This window comes from Canis aureus, chromosome 2 (assembly GCF_053574225.1).
Source record: "Canis aureus isolate CA01 chromosome 2, VMU_Caureus_v.1.0, whole genome shotgun sequence".
NCBI lineage: Eukaryota > Metazoa > Chordata > Mammalia > Carnivora > Canidae > Canis > Canis aureus.
The window spans coordinates 33,429,057-33,449,559 of NC_135612.1; the positions used below are offsets into that span (position 1 = coordinate 33,429,057).

At 36.7% G+C, this 20,503-nt stretch overlaps 1 protein-coding gene across 1 annotated transcript in view; it reads left to right on the forward strand.

Annotated features, from left to right (window-relative positions):
• Positions 1 to 19,598, forward strand: part of OCA2 (OCA2 melanosomal transmembrane protein) — a 435,982-nt gene extending 416,384 nt beyond the window's left edge. The window contains exon 24 of the mRNA XM_077868273.1: positions 19,043 to 19,598. Within this exon, the coding sequence (XP_077724399.1) occupies positions 19,043 to 19,127 (85 nt within the window). The 3' untranslated portion in view covers positions 19,128 to 19,598. The remainder of the gene's footprint in view (positions 1 to 19,042) is intronic.
• Positions 19,599 to 20,503: the final 905 nt, after the last annotated feature.

The following is a 20,503-nucleotide window of genomic DNA, read 5'->3' on the forward strand; positions in this document are numbered from 1 at the left end:
ATTTATATGTTTCTACAAAAGTATCCATTTCTTCCAGATTGTCTAATTTGTTCACATATAGTTGCCCATAATATGTTCCTTTTTTTAAAATTTATTTATTTATTTATTTATGATAGTCACAGAGAGAGAGAGAGAGAGAGAGGCAGAGACATAGGCAGAGGGAGAAGCAGGCTCCATGCACCGGGAGCCTGATGTGGGATTCGATCCTGGGTCTCCAGGATCACGCCCTGGGCCAAAGGCAGGCGCCAAACCGCTGCGCCACCCAGGGATCCCCCATAATATGTTCTTATAATTGTTTTTATTTCTTGTATGTTGGTTGTGATCTCCTCTTCATTTGTGATTTTATTTATTTGGGTCCTTTTTATTTTCTTTCTGACAAGTGTGGCTAGGGATTTATCAATAGTATTAACTCTTTCAAAGAATCAGCTCCTAGTTTCATTGATCAGTTCTACTGTTCTTTTGATTTCTATTTCATTGATTTTTACTCTCATGTTTATTATTTCTCTTCTCCTGATGGGCTTATGCTTTATTTGCCATTCTTTCTCCAGCTCCTTTAGGTGTAAGTTTGGCTTTGTATGTTTGGTATCTTTGGGTCTAAAATGAGTCTTTTGTAGACAGCCTATGGATGGTTCTTGATTTTTTATCCAATCTGACACCCTGTGTCTTTTGATAGGAGCATTTAGCCCATTTACACTCAGAGTAACTATTGAAAGATATGAATTTAGTGCCATTGTATTTAATGCTGTTACCTGTAAAGTTGCTGTTTCTGTATATTGTCTCTGTTTCTTTCTATGTTATTTTTGTGCTCTTACTTTACGTAAAGTATCCCCTTTAGTATTTCTTGCAGGGCTGGTTTAGTGATCAGAATCTCCTTTAATTTATTTTTGTCCTGGAAGCTCTTTATCTCTCCTTCCATTCTGAATGACAGCCTTGCTGGATAAAGTATTGGCTACATGTTTTTTTTTTCTTTTAGCACCCTAAAAAAATATCATGCCAGTCCTTTCTGACCTGCCAGGTCTCTGTGGATAGGTCTGGTGCCAGTCTAATGTTTCTATCTTGTAGATTAAAGACCCTTTGTCTCAAGCTGCTTTCAAGAGTTTCTCTTTCTCAATGAAATTTGTAAGCTTCACTAATATATGTCAGGGTGTTTATTTTTATTTATTTGGGGGGAAGTTCTCTGTGCCTCCTGGACTTGAATGCTTGTTTCCTTTCCCATATTTGGTAAGTTCTCAGCTATAATTTTTCAAATAAACTCTCTAGGCTCCCACTCTCTTCCTCTTTCCTCATATTATGTTCCCCTAATTATTCTAATGTTGTTTTGCTTTACTGTGTCACTGATCTCTCCAATCCTCCCCTCATGATCCAGTAGTTGTTTTTCTCAGCTTCCATACTTTCCATCATTTTGTCTTCTATGTCACTCTCTTCTGCCTTATTTATCCTAACACTTAGAGCCTTCATTTTATTTTTATTTTTATTTTTATTTTTTTAAAGAAAGTGTGCAGATCAGAAGTTCAGTGGACTTCTGATAACGTCTAATTTCTTTTTTTTAATTTATTTATGATAGTCACACACACAGAGAGAGAGAGAGGCAGAGACACAGGCAGAGGGAGAAGCAGGCTCCATGCACCGGGAGCCCGACGTGGGATTCGATCCCAGGTCTCCAGGATCGCGCCCTGGGCTAAAGGCAGGCACCAAACCGCTGCGCCACCCAGGGATCCCTTAGAGCCTTCATTTTAAACTGCATCTGAGTAATACCATTTTTAATTTTAGCCTGACTAGATTCTAGTTCTTTTATTTCTTCACTAAGGGATTCTCTAGTGTCTTTTATGCTTTTTTTCAAGCCCAGCTAGTAGCTTTATAATCATTATTCTGAATTCTAGTTATGACATCTTACTTATATCCATATTGATTGAATCTATGGCAGAGAGTATTACCTTTGGTTCTTTTGTCCAGAAAAAAAGAGGAGGAAAGAAAGAGAAAAAAAAAAAAGAAAACAAAAAGTAAAACCAGCAATAATAATATCAAGAGCAATAATATCTTCAGGAAGTAATTCTTGTTTATGCTGTGTATACTCTCCTGTTGTGTTTTGTCTGCTCTTTCTCACTGGTCATTCCTCTACAGAGTTCCTCCTTCTGGTAGGCAGTGTTTGTTCCTTTAAGTAGGTATGTTTTGATTTGTTTGGGAAGTTAAGATGGAAGCTGATGTTTTGGAGCTTTTTCTAATCAGTAGACTTGGTTTATGCTGGGGTTTGTGTTTGTCTTCTGAGTGAGAGGCCTACTGTGCTGGGTCACAAGCTGACTTACCCTCAGAAAGATGCTCCTACTAGCTCAGGGGGTGGGGTCTAATGTAAAGGGATTCCAGCCTCCACTAGAGGCACTGGGTTTCTCCCTGGAGTCTGACTTTGCTCATGGGTGGGAGTGGGAGGTGGTGGTGGAGGAGTTAGATTATGGTGTCACCTCTTCCCTTTGTCCCTGGAGGGTAGAGCTCCCAGTAGCTGCTGCTCAAAAGCAAGCAATCTCTTGTGGCCCAGGCTCTCTTCAATTCCTTGGCCATCCCTCGGCATGCTCTGAGCCACAGATGTCTTCTATTTTATCTCTGGCCAGTGTGGCTGGATTCAAAACTCCAAGTTTTAAAGGGCCTGGTAATGTGCACACCCACTCCTGTCCCCAGTGGAGGAGGACCAGGGTGTTCCCAGAATCACTGTCTCCCTGAAACTCCTTTACTTGGTGCATGCCTTTACACAGTGAATGCACAGAGGCTAAAGTTTATTGTAATGCTCAGCGAAAAGCTGGAGCCAAGCTATTAGCTATCTGTACTTGACTTAGTCTTCTACTTCCCTTTGTCCCAGAAAAGCCATCACAAAAGCTTGAGTCTATTGTGGCAGACAGCAAAAAGCATTGGCCATGTTATCAGTGATCCACTCCAGCCAGCCCCAGAAAAGCAGCTGTAAAAGCATTCACAGAAAGGTTCAAGCCTATTGTGGCTCACATCACAAAGTTAAGAGGGTTTCTCCCCTCTGCACTCCGCCCTGACCCCACTGCAGAGCTCACCTTAGTGGATCCTCAGCTGTCCTCTTGTCTCCAGAGAGGACAAATATGCTTCTCAAAGGCCCTCAAGAAAGGGGAGCAATCCTTCCCTGAGCAACACAGGGATCCACTTGCCCCATCTTATTGAGGAGTCACAATCTATTGCAATCTTTCTGACTTTCTCCCTCGTCTTGATTCTGTTCTGTGAACCAGGCTTCTTCCCTTTCCCAGCACCAAAGCTTCCCAATCCTCCAATCCAGGGCTCCAAACCCTGCTTCTGCCAAATTCACTTGCTCCAGATGTGCAGATCATTTCTGTACTACTACGATCCTTTTCTTAGTTGTTCAAAATAGTTGGAGGTTGATTTAGTTGTATTCTGAGGGTGAGGCAAATTCAGAGTCTCCCTATTACTCTGCCATCTTGGAACCACCTCAATAATTATTTTATTTTATTTAATTTTTAATTTTTTATTTATTTATGATAGTCACACACAGAGAGAGAGGCAGAGACATAGGCAGAGAGAGAGGCAGGCTCCATGCACCGGGAGCCCGATGTGGGATTCGATCCTGGGTCTCCAGGATCGCGCCCTGGGCCAAAGGCAGGCGCCAAACCGCTGCGCCACGCAGGGATCCCTCAATAATTATTTTAAATGTAAAAGGACTAAATTCTCCAATCAAAATACATAGAGTGTCTGAATAGATTAAAATAAAAAGACTCATCTATATGCCATCTACAAAAAACCCACTTCAGAAATAAGACAAACACAGTCTGAAAGTGAAGGGATAGAAAAAGATATTCCATGCAAATGGAAATGAAAAGAAAGCTGAAGTAGCAATGCTTATGTCAGACAAAATAGACTTTAAAACAAAGTCTGTAACAAGAGACAAAGAAGGGCATTACATAATTATTAATGATTCAATCCGACTGGAAAGTATAACACTTATAAACAACACCAACTATGCACCCAACATAGGAGTGACTAAATATATAAAGCAAAAATTGATATACATGAAAGGAAAATTTGATAGGAATACAATAAAGATAGGAGACTTTAGTACTCCATTTACATCAATGGATAGATCCTCCAGGCAGAAAATCAGTAAGAAAGCAGTGTCAGATGGAGTTAATGCATATATATAGAGCATTCCATCCCAAAATAGCAGAGTACACATTCTTTGCAAGTGCATTTGGAACATTTTCCAGAATATGTCACATGTTAGGCCAAAAACAAGCCTCAATAACTTTAAGAGTGAAATCATCATAGTAAGCACCTTTTCTATGAAACCAAAACCAATTGTGAAAAGAACAGTGAGAAAAACCCACAAACTCATGTAGACTATGCAACATGCTACTAAGAATGAATGGGTCAGGGGATCCCTGGGTGGTGCAGTGGTTTGGCGCCTGCCTTTGGCCCAGGGCGCGATCCTGGAGACCCGGGATCAGATCCCACGTCGGGCTCCCGGTGCATGGAGCCTGCTTCTCCCTCTGCCTGTGTCTCTGCCTCTCTCTCTCTCTCTCTCTGTGTGACTATCATAAATTAAAAAATTTAAAAAAAAAAGAATGAATGGGTCAATGAAAAAATCAAAGAGGAACTCAAATAATACCTGGAAACAAATGAATACAAACACACAACATTCCAAAGTGTATGGGATGCAATAAAACCATTTCTACAAGGGAAGCTTATAATGATAGAAGCCTACCTCAAGATACAAGATATAATAAAAACATCAAATAAATAATTTAACTTTATACCTGTAGGAACTAGAGAAAGAACAAAACCATAAATTAGTAGAAGGAAGGAAATTATAAAGATCAGAGCAGAAATAGATGAAATAGAGACTAAAAAATAAAAAAAAAACACTAGTGAAGGTCAATGAAACTAAGAGCTTATTCTTTGAAAAGAGAAACAAAATTAATAAACGTTTAGCAAGACTCATTTAGAAAAAAGAGGGCCCAAATAAGTAAAATTATAAATGAAAAAGAAGTTACAACTGATACCACAGTTTAGGATTTACTTTGTACTAAATACAAAGGATTATAAGAGACTACTATGAAAAATTATACATCAAACAAATTGGACAAACTAAAAGATATAGATAAATTCTTAGAAACACATAACCTTTCAAGACTGAATCACAAAGAAATAGAAAATCTGAACAGATTACTAATAATGAAATTGAATAAAAAAAAAGTCCCCTCAACAAAAGTCTAAGGCCAGGTGGCTTCATAGGTGAATTTTATCAAACATTTAAAGAAGAGTTGAAACCGATTATTCTCCAACTATTTCAAAAAATTAAAGAGGAAGATACTCTTCCAAACTCACTCTATGAGATAAGCATTACCCTAATATCTAAACTAGACAGACACTACCAAAAAATAAAATTACTGGCCAATATCCCTGATGAACCATGTTGTAGAAATTCTCAACAAAATATTAAGGAACCAAATTCAATATTGGAAGAATCATTCACAATGATCAAGTGAATTTATTCCAGAGATACAAAGATTACACAGTATCCACAAATCGACATGATACACCATATTAATAAAATGAAGGAAAACAAAATGGATTAAAATCATATGATCATCTCAATAGATGCAAAAAAACATTTGACCATATTTAGCATACATTTTATAATAAAAACTGTCAACCAAGTGGGTACAGAGTGAATGTACTCAACAAAATAAAGGCCACAAACCCGCAGCTAGCATACTGAATCATAAAAAGCTTGAAACTTTTAATTCAAGATCAGGAACAAGACAAGGATACCCACTCTTCAGAATTTTTAGTCAACATCATTTTGGAAGTCCTTGCCACAGCAATTAGACAAGGAAAATAAAGGCATACACATTGGTAAGGAGGAAGTAAAACTCTCACTATTTGCAGATAACATGATGTTATATAGAAAACTCTAAAACTTCCACCAAAGAATTAACAGAACTAGTAAAAATAAAGTACCTTAAAAATAAAATTAACCAAATAGATAAAAGACCTATACTTTGAAAAGTATAAGACATTGAAAAAAGAAAATGAATATGATAGGAATAAATGGAAAGATATACTGTGGTCATGGAGTAGAACTAATATTGTTGAAATGTCCATCCTACTCAAAGCAATCTACAAATTTAGTGTAATCTCTATCAAAATACCAATGGAATTTTTCACAATATTAGAAAAAGTAACCCTAAAATTTGAATGGAACCACAAAGACTCTAAAAATACAAAACAATTTTGAGAAAGAACAATGCTAAAGATATCATACTCTTGGGTTTCAAAATATTATAAAGCTATAATCAAAATGGTATTGTACTGGCACAAAAACAGACACATCAACCAATGGAACAGAATAGAGAGCCTAGAAATAAAACCACACTTATATGGTCAATTAATCTAAAACAAATGAGTAAAAAATATACAATGGGGGAGAGACAATTTCTGTAATAAATGGTGCTGGAAAAACTGGACAAGATGCAATAGATTGAAATTGGACCCCTTTCATACACCAATTATCTAAGTAACTTCAAAATGGGTTAAAAACTTAACTGTAAGACCTGAGGCCTTAAAAGTTCTAGAAGGAAACATAGTAAAATCTTTGACATTAATCTCAGCAATATTTTTTTTATCTGTCTCCTCAACCAAGGACAAAAAAACAAAAATAAACAAATGGGACCACATCAAACTAAGAGGCTTTTGCACAGTGAAAGAAATCATCAACAAAATGAAAAGTTAACCTAGTGAATGGGAGAAGATATTCACAAAATGATGTATCCAATAAAGGCTTAAAATTCAAAATATGCAGAGAATTAATAATTCATATAACTGAATTGGTTAATATATAATATTAATATTATATATATTATATATAATGCTAATATATATAATAGAATTACACATTTCTACCTTTCTAACAGAATTCATATAACTGAATATAAAAAAATCTGATTAAAAAATGGGCTGAGAACCTGAATAGACATTTTCCCAGTGAAGACATACAGATGGCCAACAGAAAAATGGAAAGATGCTTAACATCACTAATCATTAGGATAATAAAAATCAAAACCAAAGTGAGATATCACTTCACATCTGTCAGAATGGTATCAAAAAGACAAGAAACAGTAAGTCTTGGTGAGGATGTGGAGAAATGGGAACCATTTTGTACAGCTGGTGGGAAAATAATTTGTTGCAGCCACTATGTAAAAGTATGAAGGTTCTTCAAAAAATGATAAATAGAACTACCATATGATCTAGCAATCCCACTTCTAGTTATTTATCTGAACATAATGAAAATATTAATTCAAAAAGACCTATGCACACCTATGTTCACCACAACTTATTTACAATAACCAAGATATGGAAGTGGCCTAAATGTCTATTGATAGATGAATGGATAAAGATGTGAAATATAAATATTATATATGTGTTACATATATATACATATATATACATATATATATATATAACACTGAGACATAAAAAGAATGAAGTCTTGCCATTGCAACAACGTTACAAAGACAAAAACTATATTATTTCACTTATACATGGAATAAAAAAGAAAAAAAAACAGAAATAGACTTGTGGATACAGAGAACAAACTGATGATTGTCAGGGCAGAGGGATGGGGGGATGACTAAAATAGGTGAAGTGAATTAAGATTTATAATCTCCTAGTTACAAAATAAATTAAGACATTGGAATGTAATGTATACCATTGGGAATATAGGCAATAATATTATAGCAATTTTGCATACCAATAGATGGTAGCTAGACATTGTCGTAACTATTTTGTAATGTATATGAATTTCAAATCACAGTGTATAATGTATATCGAAGAAAAGTTTTTGAGGGATCTACAATGTTCATTGAAAACAAGCTCTTGAGGGACTTTGCTTAAATAAAAGTGATTAAATTAAAAAGGAAGGAAATAGCAGCAATAATCAAAACATAACAGAAGAAAATATACCTGAATATTCAAAAAAGCACACACAAAAACTGATTTTGGAATACACACCAAAATATGTTCACTATGTCACAGATAAAATTAACTAAATTATAATCATGCTATGACACAGCTTGTTAGTATTTTTAATAACAAAGATAAAGGTAACATTTCTACAAGAATCCAAGAACCTTATGCACAAAAATAGAAAACAAAATTAAGAGGACTTCCAACTCCTGAATATTATTAAATGCCCAATAACAAAGTTTGGATAAGAAATGGCTATGACCTCAGGGTTCTAAGTTCAAGTTCGATCAAGTTCCATTTATCTATTAAAGTTACAGAAACCTTTCTGTTCCTAACTAGTTGTGTGATCTTGGGTAGATATTTCGCCTCCTCTCTGGGCCTTAATCTTGTTATTTTTAAAAGTGGAGACTAATACTACCTATCATAGTATTTTGTGGGGATTAGCTGAGCTAATGCATATAAATCTGGCTGCCTGATATGTTCTCACTCATGGATGTCATCTGCTATTGTATAATTGTTAGATTGTTCTCATATTCTTCATCATTATCATCATCAATGCATCAGTTGAGTCACCATTCAGGAACAAATCACTGCTGTCATTTCCTGAAAGTGATTATTGAAATATACATTCCAGAATGAAGCACTTAAGCTGTGCAATTTGTGGTGAGAATATGATTAATCATAAATAGTAAGATCAATTAAATGCACATTACAGAAAAAAGATAATTAGTGCTTATAAAAAGACAAACTGAATTCAATAACCAGAATGTATCTAAACAGAAAATTTATATTGTAAATAGTTAAGAATTTAAGAAATGTAATCTGAGTCTACAATCTCATTTGAATTGATGAAGACCACAAATGTTTTGAGGTAAAACAAAGCAAAACAAAACAAAAACAAAAAAAAATGTGTTGAGGTGTTATGGAGAGAAATTAAAACTTTCTGTTTTATTTGTCTTGCATAGGAGGGTCAAAGGATACTGGTTTATTTATTTATCTTTTGTAGTTGAGGTCTATGGATTTATCTTTTTATTATTAAACACTTAGAAGTAACTTTTAGTGAAATTTAATTTTTATTTTTTATTATTATTTTTTAAATAAATTTATTTTTTATTGGTGTTCAATTTACCAACATACAGAATAACACCCAGTGCTCATCCCGTCAAGTGCCCCCCTCAGTGCCCGTCACCCATTCACCCCCACCCCCACCCTCCTCCCCTTCCACCACCCCTAGTTCGTTTCCCAGAGTTAGGAGTCTTTATATTCTGTCTCCCTTCCTGATACTTCCCACACATTTCTTCTCCCTTCCCTTATATTCCCTTTCACTATTATTTATATTCCCCAAATGAATGACGTGGATGGAACTGGAGGGTATTATGCTGAGTGAAGTAAGTCAATCGGAGAAGGAAATTTAATTTTTAAATCACTGTATTTATAAAGGCAAATCAATGAAATTTATGTAGCCAAAAGCATAATAAACAAAAAAGGGAACAAATTTAAAAACATGAAACATAAACCAAGACTATATAAGGAAAGCCAAATATAGCATTAAAAGTGAAGGATCAGGGGCACCTGGGTGACTCAATTGGTTAAGTATCTGACTCTTGGTTTTGGCTCAGGTCGTGATCTCAGGGTCATGAGATCAAGCCCCTTGTTGGGCTCCACACTCCGCATGGTGTCAGTTTAAGATTCTCTATTTTCTCCTGTGGGCCCTCCCCACTCTCTCAAATAAATAAAGAAATATTTTTTTAAAAGTGACAAATCTAAAGTAGAGAATAAAATTCTAGATGAATTCTGCTTTAAAAGCAGAGATCAGGAGAGGTTAAAAATAGAACTGTGAATAAAGTAAGTCTGGCTGATACAATTGAAAAGATAATAAAGATAGAAACATACGTAATGTAAAATATGGAAGTCTTCTTTAAAATATTCAGGAGATTCCTGGGTGGCTCAGCAGTTTGGTGCCTGCCTTTGGCCCAGGGCGTGATCCTGGAGTCCAGGGATTGAGTCCCACATCGGGCTCCCTGCATGGAGCCTGCTTCTCCCTCTGCCTGTGTCTCTGCCTCTCTCTGTGTGTCTCTCATAAATAAATAAATAAAATCTTTGAAAAATAAAATAAAATACTCAGTCAGTAAAACAGAGTCAGTATAATAGTTTTTAACTGCCAAAATAGTAGCATCAAATGAACAAGATAAGTTGTCAGAAATAAAAGGAGAAATTAATATAAACTTCATTGTTATTGAAAGACTTTCATGTGACACTATCCATTTCTGAGAATTGAAAGATTAGTTATATGATTCTCTTTTTTTTTTCCTATGGAGAGTATACCTTCAAGAGCCCACAAAACAGCTACAAATATTCATTGTATAATAAGCTGTGAAGACAATCTTCATGATTTAATAACTGGATATTTACAAGCCATAGTCTGACAACCATGAATGATTTGCATTGCATTATAAGTTAAAAATAAGAGGAAAATGGTGATCCACTTTGCAAAAGATAAATCAAAAGAAATAATAGTAATAGGAGTAATAGTAATTGTATTTTTAATAGTAATTGTATTAATAGAATATATGTTAGTAGTAACAAAAATAATAATTAACATTCACTATTTCAAGAGCATTTATAAAGTACTAGACCCTAATCATTGTTTTATACACTGTATCTTAAATTTCTTTGCAAAAATATTATTTCATAAGAAAATTAGTCTCAGGGAGGTTGGCTACTTGTTGAAGGTATGCAGCAAATTCAGTTCATAACACCAGGCTTTGCATGGCCCCCACCCCCTATGTAAGTCATAGCAGCTGACTCAGCTCCAAAGAAAAAGGTAACATTGCAAAGTTCAAGGAAGGCCTTGGAGTTGTACTGGGAATCAAGTGTAGCCTTAGTTATTTTAATTAATTTTAAATTGAGAAAAAATAAAACAGAAATGAAATAAAACAGGAAAGAAGGAGGAAAGAATCAAACAATACAAAGCCAAAACTAACTGAATTAGATTAAAAATGGAATAGCGGGGGCAGCCTGGATGGCTCAGTGGTTTAGCACTGCCTTCAGCCCAGGGCGTGATCCTGGAGACCGAGGATCGAGTCCCATGTCAGGCTCCCTACATGGAGCCTGCTTCTCCCTCTGCCTGTGTCTCTGCCTCTCTTTCTCTCTGTGTCTCTCATGAATAAATAAAATCTTTTTTTAAAAATGGAATAGGAGAAGATAATTGCAAATGACATAACTGATAAACAGCTAATCTCCAAAATATATAAAAAACTTACAAAACTCAACACATAAAACCCAAATAATCTAGCTCAAAAATGGTCAGAAGAAATGAACATTTTTCCAAAAAAGACATACAGATAGCCAACAGACGCGTGAAAAGAAGCTCAATATCACTCATAATCAGGGAAATACAAATCAAAAGTATAATAAGATATCACCTCACACCAGTCAGAATGGACTAAAATTAACCACACAGGAAACAGTAGGAGTTGGCAAAGATGCAGAGAAAGAGGAACATTTGTGGACTATTACTGGGAATGCAAAATGGTGCAGCCACTCTGGAAAATAGTATGGAGATTTCTTAAAAAGCTAAAAATAGAGCTGCCCTATGATCCAGCAATTGTGCTACTAAGTATTTACCCAAAGGATACAAAAATACTGATTTTAAGGAACAGGTGCACCCTAATGATTATAGCAGCATTATCAGCATTGACCAAATTATGGAACAAACCCAAATGTCCATCAACTGATGAATAAAGAAGAAATGGTGGATATATATACAATGGAATACTACCCAGCCATTAAAAAGAATAAAATCTCGCCATTTGCAAGGACTTGGGTGGAACTAGAGAATATTATTCTAAGGAAATAAGTTAGAGAAATACAAATGCCATATGATTTCACTCATATATGGAATTTAAGAAACAAAACAAATGATCATGGGGGAAAAAGAGATGTAAATCAAGAAACAGACTCTTAACTATAAAGAACAAACTGATAGAGGGAAGGCAGGTGGGAGATGGATGAAATAAGTGATGGGGATTAAGGAGTACACTTGTGATGAGCACCAAGTGTTCTATGTAAGTGTTGAATCACTAAATTCTACATCTGAAACAAATATTACACCATATGTTAACTGGAATTTAAATAGAAACAAACAACCCAACATACATACACACACACACACACACACACACACACACACACACAAGAAGACTATAAACAGCAGAATTGGTAAGTCAAGAGGTGATTTTCTTTTTTTTTTTTTTTTTGTAAGTGTTTTTGATGTTATAGTTAAAACTTTGGCTCAATCAAGAAAAGGAATGAAAGCAAAAACTAGGTACTAAGAAAGGGAATAAGGCTATGGAGGTAAAGATAAAAGTTATATTAGAAAATTACATAAATGTGATAAAAAGAATTTTTATAAAATTAATGTTTTTTTGGAAAAATATAGACCATCAAGGTTATTTTAAGTAGTCAATCTGTATGGATGCTGTCTTCAAAATCGCTCATGCCCATTCTCCTCTTTGTTGGCTGTTTAATTCCTATTTTCTGTTGAACAACAAAACTTGAAACTCATTTTTCTTACAAACCTCTTGTGTTCTACTCAGCCCTTCATACTCACCAGTTGATAACCAGCCAATGAAGGAGTTGTTTGCTTTCAGTGCTTTCCTTCAGAATCCTGAGTAGAGGCCTCTGTATAGTACTCACTATATTGTATTGCAAATTTGATTTTCTATATGCTCCCTTTCACTGTGGGCTACTTACAGGCAGGGAGAGCCTGTAATTCTCTTTGTATCATCCATGTATTAACCAACAGAGTGCAATGTACATAACAAAGGCATTAAGTAATTTAAGAGGGGTTGGAGTGAAGTGAGGAACAATTAATTGTAACAAAGGAAGATTTGGGGGTATTTATAGGCCAGAAAAAGATGTCAGTCAGAAAGGAGGCATTAAAGGTGTGAAAGAAGGCGGCACTGGGTGAAGAAAGTTCTTAGAGGAGGGCGATGGAGATGCAGTCCAGAATTTGAGTCCAATACTCAATAGAGGGAAAAAAGAAAGATAAGGATAAAGGCTTGCTGGGTATAGTTGAGGAATGTTGCTGCTATTTAACCCAGCTAAATATGATGTTCTTTAAAAAGTCAGAAGGGATACATGCACCTCTATGTTTATGGCAACACCATTTACAATAGCCACATTATGGAAGCAGCCCATGTGTCAATAGATGAATGGATAAAGAAAATAGGATATACATATATCCCATTTATATATATGTATATATCCCATTTATGTATGTATGTGTATATATTATTGTTATTCAGCCATAAAAAGAATGAAATCTTGCCATTTGTAACAGCATGGCTGGAGCTAGAGAGTATAATGCCAAGTGAAATATATCAAGCAGAGAAAGACAAATACCATATGATTTTATTCATGTGGAGTTTGAGAAACAAAACAAATGAACAAAGGAAAAAAAGACAAACCAAAAAACAGACTCAACTACAGAGAACAAACTGTTGTTTACCAGAGGGACAGTGGGTGTGGGGGGATGGGTGAAATAGGTGAAGGAGATTAAGAGTACACTTCTCTTGAGGAGCACTGAATAATGTATTGAATGGTTGAATCACAGTGTTATACACCTGAAGCTAATATAATGCTATATGTTAAGTATGCTAGAATTAAAATAGAATTAAAATAAAAAAATAAAAGTCAGAAAGAAGGTGGTCATATTCCAAATATGGGAATATGGGAGAAGGAGCCAGGAAGGTATTGGATGTCTTCACATGATGCCATGTGTCTACAGGGCTGTCTGACTTTCCATTTATTTTCAGAGGATACCCAGTGGGTAAAGGGTCTTCCCCAACATGGAAGGGAGAGGCTAACTGACTGCAGATCTCATGGAGGGAGAAATGAGAGTTCCAGCTCCACTGCTCACGCCAAGAGCAGTGGTGCTGGTTAAGAGACGGGCTGGAGCTGGCATTGGTGGGCACAAAGTATGCAAGAAGAAGAAAGAACAACACATAATTTTCTTGAATTCTTTCTCTTTTGCTTGCTATGAAAGTGGGCACATACATTTCATAAGGTTGAACACATGAAAAAGAAACCACCCAAACTAGAATCTATTCTGACCGGGGAAAAATTATTACAATTTCATCCTCACATGCCTTTTTCTCCAAGCTTTGCCTTTTTCACTTTGATGCTTTACTCCTTACCATGACTTCTATGCTGTTCCTTTGTCATCCTTTCTAGTCTTTAGCCACGTGAACTCTGCTGCTGGCAGCTTGTCACCAATGCAGTGTGATGGGGAGGGCTCTGAAGACACCGTGAGCACCCCTCTCCAACTTAGTCATGCCTTCTCTTCTCTGTAGTTCTCCCTCTGGGTCACCACCTTCTACCCCACCAGGAACCCCTCTCTCTTTGGGAAATGTAACCATGGGGCTTTATTTCCAAGATTCAGGAAGTTCCTTCAGGCTTTTTTCATGAAGAGGATTAGCTAATTGTCACCTGGAGAGATCCAGGACATGAAGTATGGGGCTGCTCAAATTTCAGATGAGAGATGAGGAAAAGAAAGCAATTTCTCTCCTGGGGCCCTGAATAACCTGAAGACTGGTTAAGGGGCTGAAGAGTCTGATTCTCAAGATATCCATGGTCTATGGAAAGTGGGCAAGCTGTACATCCCTCTGATAAGCTCCCACAGTCCTATAAAAACAAAAGCTGTTCTGCTGAGAAATATGCATTACCTTTGTAGAAAGGCAACAATGAAATGGCTTTTGATTAATACCTATAGTCATGGTATGTTGTAAAGCCTTTTGGAAAGGAAAAATAAATAGAAAGAATGGTTTCTGTCTAAAACTCAAGTCGGAGACTTCATTAGCAAACATTTCCTTTTGCTGCAAACCAGGTCTCTCTTCAGTGTGTGGAATTCTGCCCTTGGTGCAGTGCCTGACCTCCTTCAGAAATGGCATGGTTCTGGGGCAGCTAGTTTCCCAGAAATATGGAAGCTTTTGTTCCTTGGAGTACTGTGTGTCATCACAATTACATTTTTAACCTAAAACTGAATGCAGCATTTGTCTGGACATCCATCTGACATTTTGCATCTTGATTTGTGCTTTGACATTCAGGTGTTTTTGCCTCCTATAATAGAATGTGATGTTTGGAGCCAGAGTAAATTGAAAATAATCCCAGAGGGAAATGAAAGCATAATGTGATGCTGGATTTTGAGCAAATATGCTTTTCCTAAGCCTTTTGGTGAAGATACTGCTTTTCTGAGAGGCTAGAGAGCAAGACAAATGGATCTTCTGGGAAATGAAACTACTCTTGGTAAATGTGGACCATAAAAGTGTATATTCAAAGCACTACTGGCAGTGACAGGAAGTTATTACTGCCATATCTTCAAATAAATCTCCTTCCAGCGGACTCCTGCCTGGACAGTAAGTGAAGCATTGAAACACCAATCAAGCTAACCACACTCCCACAGGAAAAAGCAGCAGGGGATCACCCCAGAAAGGAACATGCCAACTTTAGCAGTTTCAGCAGAAGGAGCTGCCCCATCCTTGTCTTTATCAGTTATTCAGGTGTGTAGCCACTGTTGTCAGTGCTGCCATCAAATTTGCCAATAAACAGTTTCATCATTTGTCCTGACCCTAACATTAGAGGATTCTTTATATGCATGTGCAAGTTACAAAATGTATAAGGAAAAAAGCCACCCTGATGAGTGCTCGCCCAAGGGATATGTACACAGAGGGTGGCAGACCCCTGTCAGCCTGTCTAAACCTATTCTTTCTGTGAAGGACTCATTCCAGCATATTCTCTCTGAAAGCTCCGTCCACAGCCAGCATCCCCTGCATTTTCTCAAGGTCATCAATCTGGATTTTCACATTTTCTAGCCGGAAGTTGTGAGACTCCTAGAGCTGTGTTGGACCGCACAGCCTCCAGTGACTGGCACAATTGAGCCTTGAAATATGGCATGTTAAAGTAAGGTATTCTGTGAATAGAAAACCTACCCTGGATTTTGAAGATTTACTATAAAAAATGAATGTAAAATATCCCATTAGAGATTTTATGTTGATTATATGTTAAAATAATAATTTGAATATGTTAGATTAAATAAAATAAATTATTAAATTTATTTTCATTTGTTTCATTTTGCTCTTTTTAATATGTGGCACTAGAAATGTGAAATTACATAGTGGCACACAGTACCTTTCTCTTGGCTAATGGTTTGGGCCTACCTTTTATTTTGAGTGGGAGCTGACAAGAACATTTGAAAGTTTCTTCACCTTCTCCAGGACTAAGTGTCTTTTGCTATAATAGGGATGGCAGACATCTTTTGTAAAGGGTCAGATAGTAAATCTTTCAGGCTTTTGTGGACCATGTGGTCTCTGTCACAACTACTCAACTGTTCTGTGCTGTGGCAGACACAGCCACCCTAGATGGTAGAGCAGCCATTGATGATAAGTAAATGAATGGGAGAGAATGTGTTCCAATAAAACTTTATTTGCAAAATAAAGTTATTTGCAAAAACTTTATTTGGCCTAGGCAGGGGGCAATTATTGGCCTGGGGGCTGTAGTTTATTGTTTCTTGATCTATAAAAAGGGGCAGTTTACCTAGGTGAATTCTCTTTGGACTGGAAAAGCACATTTTTCATTCATAGAATCCTTAGTCTATGAACTTTTATGGGTTCAAGGATATTATAGTACATACAAATACCTTTGTGAGTATTATTTTTCTTGGCATTCATAACCCACCTAGCGAATGATGGAGCTGGAATCTAAAATACTAGAGCTGGCATCTGATGTAAATCTTTTCTGTCTTCTGTCTCTCCATCTTCCCTTCTTTACCTCTCTCACTTCTCCTATTCCTTTTCTCCCTTCTCTCTCTCTTTTTGTCTCACCTGTCTCTCTATTTCTGTCTGTTTCTCTCTGTTTCTGTCTCTGTCTCTCTCTTCACAATGGTTAGGCTGGAGTTTGTACCTTGGGAGTTCCTTAATTAGGACACAGTAGGGGGTATTAGAATAGACTTAGGTTGATCTATTTTCCTGAAGTTCAGTGAACACTAAAATGTCTCCTCTGTAGTCCTGGATACCTTGTCTGAGGTTTGCTGTCATGTTAAATGAGCACAAAGGGGTGTCTTGTCAGTCTCTGTTCTGGTGGCTCATTGTGACCAGACACACTGGTCTAAGGGATTTACAGGGGTGAACTTATATAATCCTTGTAGTAACCTTAGTAACTAGGTACTATTATTACCCACATTTCAAAAATAAAGTTGAGTCATGGAGATGCCCATCATCATGCAGCTGAACAAGAGCAGGGCCCTTAACTAATGTGTTGTGGTAGGAATATATACAAGTTTTGAAGCCAGAGAATATGCCAAAATATCATCTGCATTTTAGTGTTGGCATACTTTGTAAAATTCCTTAATATTTTTAAGCTTCAGCTTCTTCTATAAAATAGGGATAATATGTATGACTTGCCTTACTGTGTTTGGGAAGTATCAACGTCTATATCAATGAAACCCTTAGCATATAGCAGATGTTCACTTACTTCTGAGTGTTATATTGTCATTGTATGGTTTACTTATACCCACAGGGAAGCAGAATGTATAGTGGTTAAAAGCATGTATTCTAGACTTAGACTTATGGGGTTTGATTGTCTACACCACAGCAGATTTGCCAAGTTACCTGGATAAGTCTGCTTCTTTTTCCAAATCCCATCTGTACAGTGGGTGTGATGATACCAATCTCAAAGGCGATGTGAACAGTTATGAGGTCATCTGTGTGAGGATGTCTACGGAGTTTAGATGCTAAGTGAACAATCATTTTTCTGATGGTGTCAGAATGCTTGCACCAATCTCTAGGCAATGCTCCTTCTTGGGATTGGTTGCATCTTTGAGACACCAGTAAATCCCATTTAGAAGCACAGCAGAACCATCTATGAGGAATTTCCTCAGCTTGGACTCCCCAAGAGTAATGTCTTCTTTTTGTGGAATCCATCCCTTGCAGGTAGATTTGTTTCTGAAACATAGCCAGGTGTCCCAGCACCCAGGTTGAAGTATTCAGCATCTTACTTGACACTGATGCAATGTCACACAATCTCATATAGTGTCAAGAAGGTTTCACGTCTATTTGAAAGCTTGTGATGAGATCTGTGATGCCTGGAGTTGATCAGACAATTTTCCTGGGGGGTATTTTTCCAGAATTCAGTTGTCAAGGCTGACCAATTGCAAACATGTTCAGCTATTTTAAAAAAACAAAGTTTACTAATCTCGAGAAATCTAGATAGTTTTACTGAAATCTGTTGTTTTGGTTTTCTGTTCTGTAAAAGAGATGTGGTCAAAAGAGAAGCTACCACCATCCTGAAAAGTGCAATTCTGGTTTAGAATTTAAGGAACTATTTCATTTGTGGATGCAGTTTCCATGTTAAAATTACAGCTTTGTGGGGAGAGCTTGCTGTGGCTCTTCCTGAGTAGCCACTCCCCATGCCCATGGCCAGGGAAAGGAAGAATGTCATAATCATTCTTATTATCACTATCACAAACTAGGCTCTTGCCAGTGAATTTTGAAGGCTTTTTGGGATAAAAACTTTAGTCTTTGCAGTAATTTCCTCCAGTGACAATGCAGCATGGAGAAATGTCTGCAAAGCATGAATTCCAAATGTGAAGTGGAAATTGTTTGGGATTTATTAGCCAGGCTAGGGATTTGTGGGAGGCATATAATGAGGGAAGCTTTCATCTTCTCATGACTCCTTTGTATTTGTGCATACCTATACTCACATCTTGCATTTCACTGACTACTTAAGAAATTCCTGTTCTTTCCTCTTCCTTTCCTAAAACTAGATATTACTTCCTAATCCTACCTCTGAAGCTCTCTTCAGTTTGAAGTATTAGAAACTTCAGAGGTCCATGAAATACGACCTTTCTGGGAAACCAGCTTTCTCAGAAGGACAATTGGAAGATGATGCAGAGATGACAAATATAATGACGTGATGACAAATGTCATAATGAGTCTAAATCTCATAGTACTTGTCAGATACCAGACACTACAATCCACTTTTCTTTGTATTTCAGGTTGGGCTTCCCAATGATGGTCGTCTCCTGCACAGTTGGGATGTGTTACCTCCTTTTTGCTCATGTTGTGATGGGATGGAATTAACAGATTACATCGTTTGAAGACTAGGGGAAACTTGACCCTTCACCAACATCAATAGAAAACTGCCCCAAGACCACTTTTGGGAGAAGAAAAGGTGTTTACCATGAGCATGCTTTGCGGTGGAGATCTTTGGCATCCACACCCATTCAGATGAATGCTGGAAAATCATAGGACATACAAAATAACTTACTAAAGACTCCACTATAGGAAAATATGTATATTTCAAAACACATCTTGCTATGCTCTGTAAGAAAAGACACAATGCAGTAGTCTACCTAAATGGCTTGTGCTGTTTAACTGTCAGTTTCCTAGGCCTTCTAGAATTTTTTCATGTAATCACTTTTCATGTTAAAATAACCAGCATTCAGATTGTATACTCTCCAATACACATTCTTCCTGGGAAAAGGAAGACAACTTTTAAAGAAACATTTTATGTATCAAAGAAAATAAACCGTCTTGACAAAAGGTTTAGAATTTGTTAGTGTCCTAGTTTTTTAGTAGTTTACATTATGTAAAATTGCATTCTATCCATTTATGTTTTTCAATGGAGTTTTTAAGTCATTAATTACAAGTGCAGGGGGCACCTGGGTAGTTCATTTGGTTAAGCATCTGCCTTCGGGCTCAGGTCATAATCTCAGGGTCCTGGGATGGAGCTCTTTGCTCAGCGGGGAGTCTTCTTCACCCTCTCCCCTTGTCCCTCCCCCTGCTTGTGCTCTCTCTCAAAAAGCTAAATAAAATCTTTAAAAAAAATTTACAAGGGCAGAAATCTGACTTGTAAGAAAGTCATAAGTGCTTTTTAAATAATATTTTACATATTTAGCAGCCTAGAATAATAATCTTCAGTTTTGAAGGTGGTACATGCTACTTCCATTGATTATATAAAATTGTGGTTAATACGCCCAGCTCTGCACTCTGCACAGGACTCCAGTGGTTCAGTTAATGTTTATTAAATGCTGTTCTTTTGAAATTAATGATGTGCTATATGTTGGCTAATTGAATTTAAATAAAATAAAAGAATACGTGCTGTTCTTTTGTGGTAAGTTACATGTGAGATAAAGATAATGAGAGCAAAGAGCAAGAGGGAGTGCCAATTTTTAGCTGAAGTCTCATCTACTTTGCTTGATCAGTACCTTTGCTAGACCCCAGACAACCTACCTCTTCTTCAGTTTTTGATTTACTGTGTGTGATTCCTTGAGATGAAAATGTTTACTGGGGACTCTGCTCAGAAGTGGTAGTTATATATAACATCTGATTTCAAAAGGTTTAAGATCCCCAGGGCACTAAATACTGGAAAATAGGAGACCTTTCTAGTTGTATTTCTCTCCCTGGCACTCTCAGGATGAATGTGCTCTTTCTACAGTTTAGAATCTATATTTGTT